Source organism: Barbus barbus (genome assembly GCF_936440315.1).
Source record: "Barbus barbus genome assembly, chromosome: 20".
NCBI classification, from domain to species: Eukaryota; Metazoa; Chordata; class Actinopteri; order Cypriniformes; family Cyprinidae; genus Barbus; species Barbus barbus.
In genome coordinates this window covers 15,503,947-15,520,901 of record NC_136748.1, presented here as the reverse complement: position 1 = coordinate 15,520,901, position 16,955 = coordinate 15,503,947, and the positions used below count along the sequence as shown (strand labels likewise).

Here is a 16,955-nt window from a genome sequence, read left to right as displayed (position 1 = left end):
TTAAAATGGAAAAAAACAGAATTTGGAAAAAAATCAATAAAATAAAATGGAATTTGGGGAAAAATAAAACATATTTTATAGGGCCCTATGTTTGTTTAGGCCTAGACTTAAGCTTCAAAAGTACAAAAATAAATTATTTACCAATATCTTTTTACAATCAAACACTATCCTCAGACTGATGAGACTTTAGGTAATAAATATCCTCAAACATAGCTTAAGAATACAAAATCACACGCCAAAAAGATGGAGTGAGAGGCCAGCGTACAGAAAAAGAAACACATAGTCCACATATTGACATGCACAAAAAGGACGAATCCTTGTGTAATGGGGTAAAAGTAGAGGCAGGCATCATTCAGACCCCCGAGTCAATACTGTCACAGACTGTAGGCAGCACATCCAGGAACTCATCTAGTATGCTGTGCTGTGGTTATTTTCAAAGTAGATTGTGAGCTGACACGGCCTTCCCCTTAACAATAAGCCACAAACAAAACCTTGAGAAGAAAACTGCTCATTTCCACCTACTGCCATCCTGTTTTTTCTATAATAACCAATTTGCAGATTTCTATCACTTCAAAATAAAAATCAGAGACGCAGTTGAAGAGAGCTTATGTGATCATGACCTTTGAACAATGCTAAAAGAGCAATATGAAACGCACATCTGAATCTCAATATGAATCTCTTTGACACACATTTCTCCAATCATTGCTCTGTCAGTACAGCCTTTTTCTCTGAGTGTCAGACTTAATTTAGTGTGTCTCACTTTGCTGAATGTATCAGGAGTGAAACCCCTGCTAAAAGTGAAAATTTGATTTGCTAAAAGGAGCTTAGGGCATCTATTAATCAATATTTGCAGTGTGTCAGGCTGAGGGCGGTGACAGACAAGGCCTCATTTAGAGATTGGTTGGAGTGGGGATATCGGGTGGGGGTTGGGGTGTCACGAATGGGTTTTCTCCTCTCATCCAGGGCAGGGAAGAGGAGGAGGGTCCCAAAAATCACATCTGGGAAAGCACTGGCAGGCACGCACATCAGCGAGGAGGAATAAGCGGGCTTACTCCAGTTTGCAGATAATTATGTTTACATATGATTAGCTCTTCCTCCAGTGGGTTCACGGAGCTAATGAGACAAAACTAGCAAGCACGTGTAGTCAAAATGAGACTGGAGTGAGAAATAGGGAGGGCCTAAACTGAGAAAAAAAGCATAAATTGACATGACTGTGCGATTTTATGACACATCAAGTGACTTTTGAATCTATAGTGCCACAGCAGAAGTTGTGAGCCAGCAGTATGAATTGAATGTGATGATATAGATCATACAGCACACCACATACTGTGGAATGATGTCAAATCAGCTTGTAGTTTCTGTTTGTTTTTCTGACCAACATAAAACGTTATCTTGACCTTTCCATTATCTGACTGGCCCTCATGAAGTACCATTTTTGTGCCGAAAAATATATTTATTGTAACTTTTTTAAATGCACCTTTAAACATTTGTGAAACATAAATCACTATCATTACTAATTGGTTCTGCATATAACAACATGTAGTTAAAGATAAACTGTACATTCAAATTTTTTAAATATAAATAATATTTTATATAAAAAAAAAAAGCATTAAACCATGAAATGAAAGATTTAAAATATTAATACTAATATACAAATATAAATTCTATTAAAAAAAATAATAATTAAACCATGAAATTAAAGATTTAAAATATTTATAATAATACACAAATGTATACAATATACTATATATAATTTACAATATATTTCTCTATTTGGTACCATTTTATTGTTATTATCATTTATATTTATTTTAAATAATTTAATGATTTATTGCTTTAATGATTTATTAATAATAATAATAATAATATATTACTATACACATGGTCATATATACATATAGGCCTGCATATATTAGGAAACATATAATAGGAAACACTGGTGTGAAATGTGCATTATTCCAGTGCTGTATTACAACGCCAAGTGTGATCTTAAGACCTCTATCTCCATTGTGTTTTCCCATCCTGAAGATTAGGGGCTGGGAAAGGGCTCATGGAGAAAGCAAACCTATGCTTTAGATAAATCCCTCGCTCAGCTCCTGATTAAGACATCTCACCGGCTGCCCGATGCCTGAGACAGGGTGTGAGTCAAATAAATAAAGCATAAAAACTAAAAAACACACGTTGCATTCACGGCTGCAGCCTTGAGGCAGTTGTGCACGCTTTGCCAGGGTAACTTTAATTGCTATTGTTCGTATCCAGAACAGGCCACTAAGCCTGTACACACAGGTCAGCTAATAATGATGACACCTCAATCACGTCTGCAGATTGCACTGAGTAAGCACCTCCTGTTTTTTTTTTCCTAACAAGGTTTCTGGGCGAATATGCTAATCCCACGGCGCGTCTGTCCAGCGAGCACGTAATCGTCTTATTATGCCCCGAGAAACCTCACTGCGATATTTGAGTAGGAGTCGGGCTTCCATGACTCTCTCCTTCTCCTGAACCTATTACGAATGCACTGGCCCTGACAATTGAAGGAGCGAGAGAGAGGCCTGGCCGAGGGAGAGAGGGACAGGAAGGTGTAGAGAGTGAGAGAGAAAAAAAAGATGGAGGTGGGGGGAGGCAGAGGAATGAAGTGGAGTGTGGCAGTACCTCGGTATCTACATAAAAGAGATTAGAGTCGACAGGGTTCCATTTTACAGCTCAATCATATTGTGTTAGCACGCGCTTATCCGCGTGCCAGGGAAAATTGAAAGGGAAATAAAGAAAGAGAGAAAGTCCCAGAGATAGGACCAAGAATGGGAGAAGCCCGAGCAATTTCAGCCTGCATAAAGGGCCTGTAATAGTGAGGGTCCTGTCATGCTAAAAAGCCAGTGCCGGTCCATGCGCTGGCCATTCTTGTAGCCCGCTCGTCAAGTCAAGTGCGACCGCCCGCCATTGTGCGCCACTGTGTTACGATAAGGCATGTCACAACCATATGACAGCACGTTTTCATTTATTTTTTATAGCTCCTGGCCGGCGTGAGGTGACTCTAATTCTATTTACAGATTTTTCAGGGTTTTTTTTAAAACACATTTTACTGTTATGTACAGTGAGGTTTTTTGCTCACGGCCTCCCGCCCTTTTCTACTACAAACATTTTCTCTTTCAAATGCAAAAACAAAAAACTACTGCCCCAACAGCAAGATTTTTTTTTTCTATTTAGAGATTTTTTTTTTTGAGATTTGACTTTTATTTCATTTTATTTATTTAAATAAAATGATCTTTTCTCACCCCCAAACAGCTTAAATATTAAAATAATTACAGCCTCAATACAGGACATTTTTAGTATTTTTATTCTTTCTCTAATTCTATTTCCTTTTTTTTTTTAGAATTTTCTTCAGATTTTGTTTTTCTCACCTTTTTTTGTTACAAAAATTATCTTTCCTCTCCCCTGCACAGCTTAAATAATAAATAATTACAGCCTCAACACAGGACGTTTTTGTGTGTTTTTATTCTTTCTCTAATTCTGTTTACAGAGCTTTTTCTTTTTTTAATTTTTTTTTGTTTACATTATTTAATTTAAAGAAGTATTGTTCCTGCCTTTTTTACTACAAACATTTGCTCTTTCCTCTCTCCCTGTGCAGCTTATATGTTAAAATAAAATTACATCCTCAATATAGCACATTTTCATTTATTTTCATTCCACCTCTAATTCTATTTTCAGATTTTTTTCTTCAGATATTGTTTTTATTTACAGAGCTTTGTTGTTCCTGCCTACAAACATTAAATATAATGTAATATTTCCGCTACAAATTACACCCTGAATCCACTACATTTTCATTTGTTTTTAGTCCTCCTGGCTGGCATGAGGGGACTCTAATTCTATTTACAGATAAATGTACAGGTTTTTCATTCTGCTACAAACGTTTGCTCTTTCCTCTCCTCCTGTGCAGCTTAAACACTAAAATAAAATTACAGCCTGAATACTTTAATCTCGCAAATGAGATTCCTCACCCTAATCCACATTATGTAATTTTCTGCTTTTTTTCCACCCTCGTATTCAGTTAATATCACATTTCCAAATCCTTGCGTCTCCCATAATGCCAGGCTTACAGGAACGGGGCGACGCCGGGGTTTTATTCAGGCACCCTCTCTCAGTGTGTTTGTAAACCATATCGAATGTTTTCACGGCCTATACGAGCATGTAAATGATCAGAGGAGGGAGAAGGGGCGAAGCCTCTGCGCATTAAAAAAGCAATCAGAAAGGAGCGGCCGTGTCTGCGCCGCCGGCGGAGGGAGCTACCGTCGAGGCGTCTTTAACTCCATTCCGCAAAACACAGACTGCTTCATTATCCGCCAGCTCTCTGCAGCGGCAGCTCCAGTAATACTGAGTGATGTTTAAATTAGTTTACAATTTGGCTGCTCCTCGCCTAGGACAGATCGTAAGCGAAGGCGCTCAGAAATGTCAGCGGCGCTCCTAACCACCGTAACAAATTGTTGCCCGTACGCTGCACACCTAATGACTTCAAATTAGCTTCTGTGTGAGAGGCTGACAGTTTGTTACGTCTGTTAGCAACATAGCCGCCGTATCATGAGCCATAAATTGGTTTGGGCTCTCGGAGAGAATGGAGGCCTTCATCAATTTGATTAAAAAAAATTACTGTACCATAGAAACCACAGAGACAAACCAGTTGAAAAAGAGAGAAATGCGCACATGGAGCTGTGGCGGAGCGGTTAGGGGAGGTTAACAGGAGGCCGTTTACAGAGCCCTTCCGTTATTGTGTGTCTTTCTGATTGTGTGAGGTTAAGGAAAAATATAACACTCTCAGGGAAAAAAAAATGTCTTGAGTAAGAAGAGAACTTTATACTGAATCTCACACTTTTCATTGGAAATTTTCATCGGGATACAGTGGCAATTGGAGCGCGAGGAGCAGGAGGAGATGAGAGCCGCAGGAATACCTGCTCCGGAGATGAGGGGGCTCCTTCCTCTTCAAACAGACACAGAATTGCCTGCCGAGGTCTAATCATACAATCATCTCTCTTCTGCTGAGCAATCGTTCATAGAATGTGAACTCTGACGCCAATCGAGAGACTCCTCTGTTTGCTTTCCGAGCAGACATGGCCTACGAAATGAACTAACATATGAACACTGAGCAGAAAAAAAAAAAGCTATGAACGTGCAAATGTATACAGAGAGGCAGAAGTTCATATACAGCCTGGGACATAACAGATACTTCTTAGCCTTCAAAAATAAACGACTGGAAAGTAATTCTGTTACTGTACTATGAAATACAGAGGGCCTAAAATTATTACTATTTTTTGTTTTCTAGTAATGCTGGCCAATAATGAGTGAATTGTGAAACTGAATGAATATTTTCCACCACAACTTGGATACTTTTTTTTTATAAATATGTGTCAAGATAAATGTATTATTTCAACATAAAATGTTTTTCAAGAAAACTTTCTAGTTCTGAATAATGGCCACTACATTCCACTAAACTAGACTTACTATATTATATTATAAAATACCATAAATATAGTACATATAAATATATACTTCCCTTCAAAAGTTTGGGATTAAACTTTTTTTTTTATTTATTTTAAAAAGAAGTAGTTTGATTACCAAGGGTGCATTTATTTGAATAAAAGAGTAATATTGTAAAATATTTGTTTACAGTAATACGGTGTTTTGTCTTTATTTTAATATGGTTTACAATGTAATTTATTCTTGTGATGCAATTTTCAAAAGCCACTTTTCCAGTATTCAGTGTTACATGATTGTTCATAAATCTTTTCAAATATGCTGATTTATTATTATCAGTGCTGAAAACAGTGGTGCTGCCTAATATTTTTTGTGGAAATCTTGACATTTGTTTCAGGAATTATTAATAAATAGAAAGTTACAAAAACAGTATTTATTTGAAATAGCATTTTTTTGTAATATTATAATTGTTTTACCATCAAATTTGATCAATTCGGTGCCTCCTTACTGAATTATAGTATTGATTTCTTTAAAACATTTACTCATCCCAAACTATTAACTATTAACTATCAAACTATATTATAATATAATATAAGCATCATACAACGCTACAATACAATATGTATACTAATAGCATTTTTTGTAACATTATAAATGTCTTACTGTCAATTTTGATCAACTCAGTACATTCTTACTGAATTATAGTATTGATTTCTTAAACTAAAATGTAAAAATAAAAAACATTACTGATCCAAACTATTAAAATATAATTTAACATAAGTATCATACTATGCTACACTACAAGTATGCAGTCTAATATACTATACTGTGTACACAAATGTGCCACATTCCAGAAGCTCCAGCGGTGTGGCTTCCTGCACACAGGGAAAATCCCATTAAATCCACAGGGCAAGTCTGGGTCAATCTGGCATGGAGCAGCAGAAATAGCCTCCCAATCCTGCATCTCGTGCCTGGCAGGAAATTGGCACTCTGATGAGCTTTAAGCCCATTTTATGGCTTGTGTGGCACTATTGCCCAGGGCCAGTATTAGCACAGTCATATCTACAGCACAAGGCGAACTACAACACAACTTCCTGTGCAGCAAATAAAGGTGTTAACATGTTTTGGTTAAAAGAGTGGTTTCTTTTCTTTAGTGAAAGTGGATGAATAAATCTCATAAAAGAACCTGGGCATGTTCACATGCTGTGAAACTACCACGACGTCTCCTCCTCTAAGTTAACCACTCTTACTATTGTCTGATTTGAGAGCTTTCTTTCTCTTTACCTCAGTTTTGCTCTCGCTCCACAGTCAGTCACCTATGGGAAGCTCTTTTCAAACACTGAGGGCTGAAGTGGGCAGCCACTGTCTGTGACCACAGGGCCGTCTCAGATTAAATGCAAAAGAAGGGCTTTGTTAAGAAGATTACTGGAAACTCCTCATTCTGTCTTGTGGAGATGTGCAATAAGCAGCAGTAGAGAGAGAGAGAGGAGGGGGGACACTTGTCTCAATCATGGTCAGTCATGCCATAATCGTTCATGGCTAATGTCAGGAATCCTTTCAACAAGGCTGCTGGTTGGCCGAAACAGCAGGAGAAAATGCCTCCCCTCCACTCCTGTGGATATCGTGCTATACTGAGGAAGGATTTAAGCTAAAACTAAACAAATTGATCCTTGTCTGCTGTCACAAAGGGAGGAAAAATGCTGACCTAAGGAACGTGTCACTGGTGGCCTGGGTGATGGCAAATGCCCTTGATTGACAAGGCACAGCTTTGTTCACAGTTCAGGAGACCGTTTTGCACTTGCTGAAAACAACAATTACTCAAACACACTTTACAGTTTTTGTTCAGAATTTGCACATACAGTGAAGCACAGAAGTCTGATTATGCTGAAACTGTAGAATTTAAAATTTAATTTAAACCTGAAAATAAATTGAAAGTTTTAGGATACATAAAAATGTAAAACAATCAAACATTATGATAAAATATTATATATAAAATAGAAATAAAAATAGAAAAATATAATATAAATATAATAAATATTTTATGTATTTTATATCTCTATAAATACATACAGAAAAATAAATAAGAATAATAAAATAAAATAAAAATATTTGGGATGAATGATATTTGAAATATTTGAAAATGATTGGCAATTTAAGCTGTAACGTGCTATAATTATCATTTGTAATGAATTTTTTCTTCTTTTTATTAGAAATGAATAGTAGCATTGTCAGACTTGTGGGCACCACTGTTTATGGAGTTGCTTTTTTATAAATGTTCATGTTTAAACTGACATTTCCATCAGATATTTAATATCCAATTTGACTTTTTAGACCTGTATAAAACATCTGGTTTGCAATTTTTCATCTAGACTGAATGTGTTACCCCCAGACCATTCAATCCATGGTTCACACTGCGAGTTTGCCAGTAGTTGTGTGTAATTTCTATCTCTGGTCATGTCCTACCTGGGATATGCTTGGCCCAGCCAATGTTGACCACCAGTTCCCTGTCTGCCAGGTCGCAGAGCGTGGTCAGGGCTTTGATGTCGCTGTCGGGCACGGTGGGGTCAGGCATGGCGTAGATCTTCTCAGGCTCCGCCACCAGCAAGTGAGACACAATCTTGTTATCTGCAAGGCAGCCAAAGGGGACTGTATTTGAACACCGAGGGAGAACAAAGAAACAGATTGGGATTATACCAGCAAGGTCATATAGTGTTTGGTTCAGTTGCAAAGAAAGCAATCAGATAACATGAAATATTGGCAGAGTTGTTTTCTCTGGGCGGAAAGATGGTGTTTGTGGTTCTGAAAATGCTGTTTTTGGTGTAGGAATGAATGCCTGGTGCTTTTTATAATCGAAAATAAAAGCTTTTTTGGTTACTTGTATATTGGTTAGGAGAGAGTTTAATGGTGCAGAGCAGTGGCTCTTCGCAAGTTTTGCTTTAATTTATTTGCATATCAGAATGTACCAAATATTAATCATCTGTGTGTGTTTTTTTTTTTTTTAAGTAATAAGGGAATTTTATGCCGGACTGATAAAATTTATCCAAAATAATGGAATTTGAATGCTTGGTGAAAAAAATAAAAAATAAAATAAATAAAATAAAATAAAATACGGTTGAGAACCACTGCTGTTTTTTTTATTTACATCCATCTGATGATTCTCATTGTGGATTATGCTGTGAATTGCGCATATATAGATTAGTGTTCGGGGTATTCTGTCAATCTAATGAGAGAAAGGACACACATTTCAGATCGGATTGCATCGGTGAGGGAGATTGGAATAGGTAATTAGCGACACCCTTACAGTTAAATGAATTCATTTGCTGTTTAATCATCAATGTCAATGCAATATGATAAGACAGACAGAACCCAAATACAGCACTGCAATTTCTGTGTGCGTGTCTGTGTGTTTTGCAAGGCCCAGAGGAATCACTTTGAGCCCAGTGCATCTGTGTTTGAGGTCCGAGGACAAAACGGATCACTAAATTAAAAAGCATTAACTTCTGAGGTGTGTGTGTGTGTGTGTGTTGGAGGAGGGGAAGAAATGGATCAATCAGCCCAGCCCTGCTACTCCAGGGAGTGGGGGAGCCTGTAAGTGCTATCTCTAGGTAAATCTTATTTAATGTTTCCCTAATTAGAATCAATGCAACCCAATTTCCAAAGCCCATGCCTTTGTTATGTGCAAATAATCAATCAGGTAGGCTGGGACCATGGCTACTTCTCACTGTTTGTGAAAATAGAGAAAGAGATAGAAAGGAATGAGAGAAAAGATAGCGAGCACAGAGACAGACTGATAAAAGCCTCTATTAATGGGACACTGGACTAAAATACGAAAACCCTATTCAAAACCTAAACATTTGTCTGTACGCCCATGCAAGGGTGGACATTTTCTGGATTACCGACTAATAAGAAGACATCAGTGGGGATTTATGTTAGATAAAAGATATTTAAATCCTAAACGGAATTCCGACCAAAGCAAATTCCCTTTAACACAAGACTCAATCAGTTATTTCTCTGTGTAGGTAATCAGTAAAAACCTACCAAAATCTTTAAAACTGATTGTCAGTATTATGTTTGAATGAGATATTTCAAATCAGCACAACAATGGTAGTATAAAGGCAGATTCTTTATCTTACAAAATGTGTACATAAAAAAATTAAATGCAAATTCTTGAGTTAACAAACTCAAATTAAAAATCAGACTGGCTCTTTAAACTGAAAAGTGGGAAGGATGCCATATTGAGAGCTTAGTCCAGTTCATTTTCCAATGAGTGGTCCATCGCCTCCCCCTTATACGGTCTCCCGAAGTCCCCATCTTGCTAGCATACAATAGCCGAGAAAAAATGAAGTAATGAAAGTGGTTGGGAGCTGGACATAGAGAATAAGCTTTAAAATAAGTTGCTTTGGGTGGCTGGAAATAAGCCTGAACCTGGAAGGAGGGATCAGTAGGATTAGGCAGAAGGTTATTCAGAGCGCCGTATTCCTAAAATGATTTCTACCACTGTAATAATTAAGATTATTTCCACTGCTATCATGCATAAAAGCATATTGTATTCCAGGAGAATATGCTACCATTAAGTAAAAAGGCTTTAGGGACAAATCTGTTAAGCGCTGCCGTGCTGTCTCTTTGCAGAGCAGTCTGACAGTGCGGAAGCTCCGGTATTGTGGGTTTGATGTCTTTGCCAGATTGGATTTAATCCGGATTAGGCCTCTCTCTCCCTCTTGCGCTCGCTCGCTCTCCCCCTAACATACACACACATGCACAAACATCTTTGTCGATTGGCTCTATCATATACTACATCTCTGTCTTTCTTGTTTTTTGTCCAATTTCCTGGTGAATTGGAAAGAAGGCAGGTCACTGTAAAGTGACATTGAGATATCAGTGAAAGATTCTGTGTTTTATCTTTTTTTTTCGGGTTTGACAGATACAAAAAACTCAAACTTTGTCGAAATTTTTACAAATGGTTTGACTGTTTTTCAACCTTCGACTTTTTTCTTCTGCAGAGCACAAAAGAAGATATTTTGAAGAATTTGTTCAAAATTGGATTTTTTTTAAAACCAATTTGGACCCCCTTGACTCTCATGTATGGCCAAAAAAATACTAAGAAATTCTTTTAAAAATCTTCTTTTGAGTTCTGCAGAAGAAAGTAAGTCATACAGGTTAGGAACAATACAAGGATGAGTAAATTATGACAGAATTTAAATTTTTGTGTGAGCTCAACCTTTTTTGAGGTTTTTTTCAACGCAACATTTGCACCTATTTTATTTTTACACTATATATGGGAATGTTGCTTAAAAAAAGTGTATGTATTTGTATGAGAAAAAATTCTTGAGGCTAAGAAAATCTAAGAAAAACACGTGAAGATATTAAATAAATACAATGTTCTTACATGGCTTTTTGGGCGGCAGAGTCAGTTGAGGATTCAAATAGGGGCTGTTTTCTGCATCTATCCGGCGTTTGTACTTCTGTCTTCCACCACGCACGCGGTCCAGTCGAACACCTGATAAAAAAGCAGAGACAAGAAAAAAAAAAACATTTACTTTTCACACATCATTCTAGCACAAACACATCCTTTTCAATAAAGCAGTCAGATAACCTGCACTGTCACTTTAAAAGCACTGTGAGGGGAGCGGGCCGCTGTGAGTCCACCATAAACGGCACGGCAGCTGTCAGTGGCCATTTTAGGGATGTGGACAGGAGATGACCAGCTGCTGACAGACAGGGGCACAGTCGCTCTCTCCATGTGACATCCAGACACGCACCTGCCCATCTTCCGCTCGTGGTGCGTGTGCATCTTTAGAGCACTCAGCTCACGGAAAAATAACAGGTAAACAGCAGAGAGCCATTTGTGTTTGCGTTAACACACATCCTCAAAAGTTACAGTCAATTACAGGAGACACTCAAGAGCGCAGAGGCGTTCAAGTACTCAAGTACTCGCGTGAAGCACCTCACCGTGTCTTTAAAGGCGTCCCATTCTCCTTCATCATTCAAAGCTCCCATCAATATTTTCCCCCCACAAAGAGTGCAAATAAAGTGTGATGGGTGGCTAATTTATTGAGGTGCAACGGTTGTGAAAACATTCTAAATCCATTCATCGCGACCCGTGATTCTGATGAGTGCAGAGCCTTAAAGACCTGTCCCTGCTTTTAATTAATTGACATACAAAAGAGCCTTAATTTAATTATGCAAACCTCTCCAGGGAATGGGCGGTTTCCGTGGAAACCACTTAAAGGTGGCCCAGGACTCGTTTCATGTTGCATGCTGGAGAGGAACGGAATGGACATGAAGGCCCAGTGGGCCGGCCCTCGTTTCACAATTAAAACACTGGAATTCTCGTTTATCTGAATGGCGCTCAATCGCCACCTCCGCTGGGCTTTCAGGGCCTGACACTCTCTGAATAATTTAACAATGAGATGCACCTTTCTCATATTGAAGAGCGCTGACTGAAATTTTGGAGTGCTGCTCATGGGTTTTACCTGATTACATTTTAACTCACCTAAATGTGAATCTATTTGTGTCAATGGAGATGCTGACATACAAAAACACAAGGGATTTCTCCCTAATATTTCGATCACCAGTCAGTTAAAATGGGTTTCAATGCACAAATAAACAATTGGTCTTCAGTTGGCTTTTAATTGGTCCCCCAAATCCAATAATGGTCTACATTACTATGCATAATATAATATAATAAATATAATATAACATAATATAACAGCCTTTATGTAAAATAAACTAAAAATAAATTAATTAATTAAAATAAATGGAATAATTCAATTAAAAATAAATATTTTAAAATAAAATAAAAAAAAAAAAACAGAAGAAATGTATTTATATATCTTGCCTATATCTTTTTTTTTACTATTACTCTTGACTAGTATAGATTGGGGATGTGTACAATAAATGGAGATACAACATTGCCATGACATGAACTTGAAATCACACTATGCAGATTTTCATTCATAATGTTCACACTTCACATTCATAACATTCACAGTCATATAGGCTTCAATGACCAACTAGTGTGTTATGCTCATTATATCAATACCGCTTTATCTCTTTATTTTTGATGCCTTTCTAAATAAGCTAAATAGTAACCATAGCCATAATATTTCCTCTTATAGATCAGTGTTTCACTATGACTGTACTACATATGCAGGCATATTTTGGGACGGCGTGATAATAAGTGTTAATTAACTTTGACCCTGGCTGGTTGTTGATTATGTGACATTGTACTCCAGGACAAAAGCAGATCCGTGACCCTGTTTGCTCACATTTCCACGGAGGAACACACGTCCCACAGGCTTCGTTTTCCACGAGAATGCCGGTCTTAAAAAGATGTCACATTGCTAGCGTAGCCTCCTTGATGCCAGCACCCGAAATATGCAACAACACACGACTCTCACATGTTGACAGTCTCTCATCTTAACAAGGCCAAGCCCCCGCCAGAAACCAGATCCTGCTCCAGCCCGGGTGCCTGGACTGTAGGGTTTATTGGGCTAATTCACTGCTACAGACATGCTTCTAATAGCATCACCTGCAGTCCGTGCGGCATCTTACATCTTTGTACTACTTCACAAAACCTGCATCTGCCATCCAGGTTAATGCGGGTCAAATATATAGCTCTTTTATTTGCCTGATTGGTTGACTTTTCCTACTGCAACTGATGCGCAACTGTGTATAAAGTTTAGTGTCCGAGCTGCATCTTCACAGGCCTGCAATGCGCTGGAAATAGATGAGGAATTAATGCAGCACAACCCTGAAAGACGCCCTCTACGGTGGGATATTATTAGGAAAGCCTCCCTCGCTGGTGAAGGAGGATCGTTCAAGGATTTACACGCTCCAAAACAAACAACATTGGAATAAGTTACCCTTTGTTACTGATCTGCAGCCAGCTTTGTGGCTTCTCTTATATGGTTAAGATTAAGATGCGGCTATGGGATGCCGACCCAGGGGCGATCGTTACCCTCCACAAACGGTGAATGTGGCTTCACACCATTGGGATACATCTGTCTGCTGATAGACCTTCTATCGCCACATGACTGTAAAGCAAGCAGGCGCCTGGCTGCACATGGTGCGCCGCTGGGTCGGGTTTCACACAGACGCAGATACAAAGAGCTGCCGATTGTTTGTTTGACGGCGTATCTAAGGGCCCATGCGGAATGATCTTGATGAATAACATTGCTTCATGGGACGCACACCGCAAAAACCACTCTGAAGTTACAGTCTCAGAACAGAGCAAATACACCTTACCACACAGTTTATGTGAATGTTATGGGTTTCCTTCAAAAGAAAGACAAGAAGAGTTCATTTAAAGAGACAGTTCACTCAAAAAAAATAATTCTGACATAATTTCACCCTCATGTCTTTTAGAATCAGTATCTGACTTTTTTTTCTTCAGTGGAACACACATGGAGATATTTATTGCAGACTGTCCAAGCTGCTCTTTTCCATACAATGAAAGTGATTGGAGACAACAGCTTCAAGGCAGGATTTTTTTAATCGATAATTATTTAATTTCCAGTCATTTCCAAACATAACGCTATAATATATCAAAAGAATAGAACTTTTATGATGCTTATTTATTCTTTTTGGCTGTTGACCGCCCCAGTCCCTATTCACTCTCATTGTACTCAGAAGATTAGCGTGGACCTTCTTAAAAATGTTTTATTTTGTGTTACACTATAAAAATAAAGTAATATAGATACGGATAGCATGAGAGTAAGAAAATGATGACAGAATTTTAACTCAAATTTTTAGGAGAACTGTCTCTTTAAATAATAGGTTCCTTTAAATGATGCAAAATAATGCATTTGGCTATATTTTTCACTTCACTTTTCTCTCTCTCTTTTTTAAAAATGTTCCTCTGCTATTAACAGCTCAAAGCTCACTAATAATATTATTTATATGTTCTGAAATGTACCTTCTGATTAGCCTCATACGTTAGCACTAAGTAGGACATGAAATGCTGTTAAAAAGATTCACTGCAAATGCCTCACACTTCATGAAGGCAGACAGAACAAGAGGAATTGGGAAAAAAGAAGAATTAATTTCACACTGTTGTAAATCCCCAGTAGATTACAAGATTTTACTGTTTTAATTAAGATGACAAATAGACTAGTTGCTTCATGGTGGAATCCCTTTTCCCTCGTTTTATCCTACTATCCTCTCCGCACCTCCCCCCACGTTTTTTTAGGACCCACAGATGACCGTAAACTTCTTACAAGGCTTGTTTTGAATTTCATAGGTGGCGTGGAATCTTGCAAGGCGTCTGCAGAAATTTACGGGGAAGTGTGAGAGAAACAATCAACCTGGCAGCAACGTGTGCCACTTTAAAAAAAGACGAATTAATCAGACGTGGCCAGAGAATTCTGATGTCTCGAACTTACATCATTATATTACACCTATTCTTGTTTAGTAGTCAACAGCATGCGTGCAGACACACTAAAGAGGCGAGGAGACTGTAGTTTTGACCAAGGCTGATGGGGCACTGGAGAGTAAATACGGTGGCCAAATTTCTTGCAGCTGACATGCATAAACACTACACCACTTCCACTCAACAAAGGCTTAAGTGTTCACAGGAACGTCAAACGTGTGCTGATAGTTCAGTTCTTTTTACAGGTGCTATGCATCACAAGAGTATAGCTTTCTCTGTGATATATATATATATATATATATATATATATATATATATATATATATATATATATATATATATATATAGGATCAAGCACTTAACTAGCTAACTCTGGCTACTAGAATAGATCTTCAATCAACAGTATGTCTAGAAGGAAAAGGAGACACTGACCAAACCAAACATAAGGAGGAGAGTATGTTGATTTGATTTATTTACTACTGCATTGTTGTGAAGTACAATCACTCAATTAGAAAACCTTGAATAGCTCACTTCCTGTTGGGGGGAGCCTATGGCATGTAGTGTGAAAGTTGTTCAGTTCAGTGAAATCTATATGTGTACCCAGTTTCATATGTATACGTTCAAGTATGTATGAGATATGCAGCAAGTTTTCTGACTGTGTTCCAGGGGGCGCCATAAAGCCCCTGTGCCACACCCGGGTCCCAGCCTCTGAGTTTTTGAGCATGTTAAGACTCGCTAAAAAAAAAAAAAAAATCCTTAGAAAAACAATAGGGCCCCCAGGGCTTGGGCCCTAAAAATAAACTCCTGAAAGTACTTTTTACTTCTTAAGTCTTAATACTAGATGTGCAAGTTGCAACAGATATTTTCTAAAGCTGTCACTTACATCTGCAAAATTCAGTCAATCATTCTTACAACTTAATTTACACCATGTACTAAGTTTGAGGTACTGTCCATTGGTAACTGCATACTATTTACTTGCCAAAGACAATTTGTACTCACATTTGGCTCTTGATGGGTGTTAATTTTGGACCCTAGTGACCTTCCTCTTTAAGAAAGCACATTTAATAGTCATTAGGCGCTGACAGAAATGAACACCGGGTAAAAGTACCCGTCTACTAAGCTGCCAAACTCTATTATATGTTCACCTTAACTCTTTCTCTCTCATACGTTAGAAGCAAGGCCTAAGAATATCACAAACCTCCTTCATTCACATATTCTTGCTGGTTCACTTTAGTAAGATCCAAGGGGGACAAAGCAAGGTTATTATAGTTTTGAATTTTTGAATTTGTTTTATTTTAATATCGTTTTCAAATTTGCTAAGAAATTCAGTTTAGTTTTTATTAGTTTAATTAATATTTTTGTTAGTTTTAGTTTAATTTTTATTTTGTGAACACATTTTTATTTAGTTTTATATAGTTTCGTTTCCGTTTTAGTTTCAGTTTTAATGAAAGTTTAGCAGAATCAACAGATCACTTCCAGAGCGAAGGCCAAAGAAAGACTTAGCATAATTTAACCTTAGTGAGGCAAACGTTTAGCGACAAAATTAACCCATGCTGAGATTGATAGACGGTAAAAGTATACAAATATACACCAAAGGAAGTTTACTACATAAATCTACACAAGTTGCGCTTAATGTCATATCTAATGGTGTGTTGAGATATTTATTATGAAAATAAACGTAGCCTAATTTGGTTATATGTCTTTTATTCTTATTTAACCATAATCGTGATATTGCAACTGTCGTGTCTTGCGCACTTTTCCGTGAACATCCGCACATAAATCATAACTGTGTGGGACTAATGAAATTCACTAATAACGGCAATCGTAGGCCTATTTAAAGGCTCACATTTGAATATGTTATTTTCTTTATTTATGAAGAATTATAAGCGTGTGTATGATGTGATTTAGCCTATGCATATTTATTTGTTCGAAAGTTTGGCAGTGATCACAAGATGCTAGAGCAAGTTTTGTATTGTTTACAGAAAGGTGCATTCTCATCTCTTTTTTTTCTGTTAATTATCATGTTGCGTGTCTGTTTTTCTTCAAAGCACCAACTTGCCTAATGTTGTTTTGATTGCTTGTGTTACATGAGAAAATAAATAAGTTTGCCTTCCTGATGTTGTTG

The 16,955-nt window shown here is 37.6% G+C and overlaps 1 protein-coding gene across 6 annotated transcripts in view; it reads right to left on the bottom strand.

Moving 5' to 3' along the window:
- Positions 1 to 16,955, bottom strand: part of LOC306886185 (estrogen-related receptor gamma) — a gene marked incomplete at its 5' end in the record, with an annotated part of 84,122 nt that overhangs the window by 19,039 nt on the left and 48,128 nt on the right. For 4 of the 6 annotated variants that reach the window (XM_079443109.1, XM_079443108.1, XM_079443106.1 and 1 more), the window contains 2 exons: positions 7,924 to 8,106; positions 10,847 to 10,957. In XM_079443109.1, coding sequence (XP_079299235.1) covers positions 7,924 to 8,106; positions 10,847 to 10,957 — 294 coding nt within the window. The remainder of the gene's footprint in view (positions 1 to 7,923; positions 8,107 to 10,846; positions 10,958 to 16,955) is intronic. The other 2 variants (XM_079443107.1, XM_079443111.1) reach the window with 1 other exon arrangement.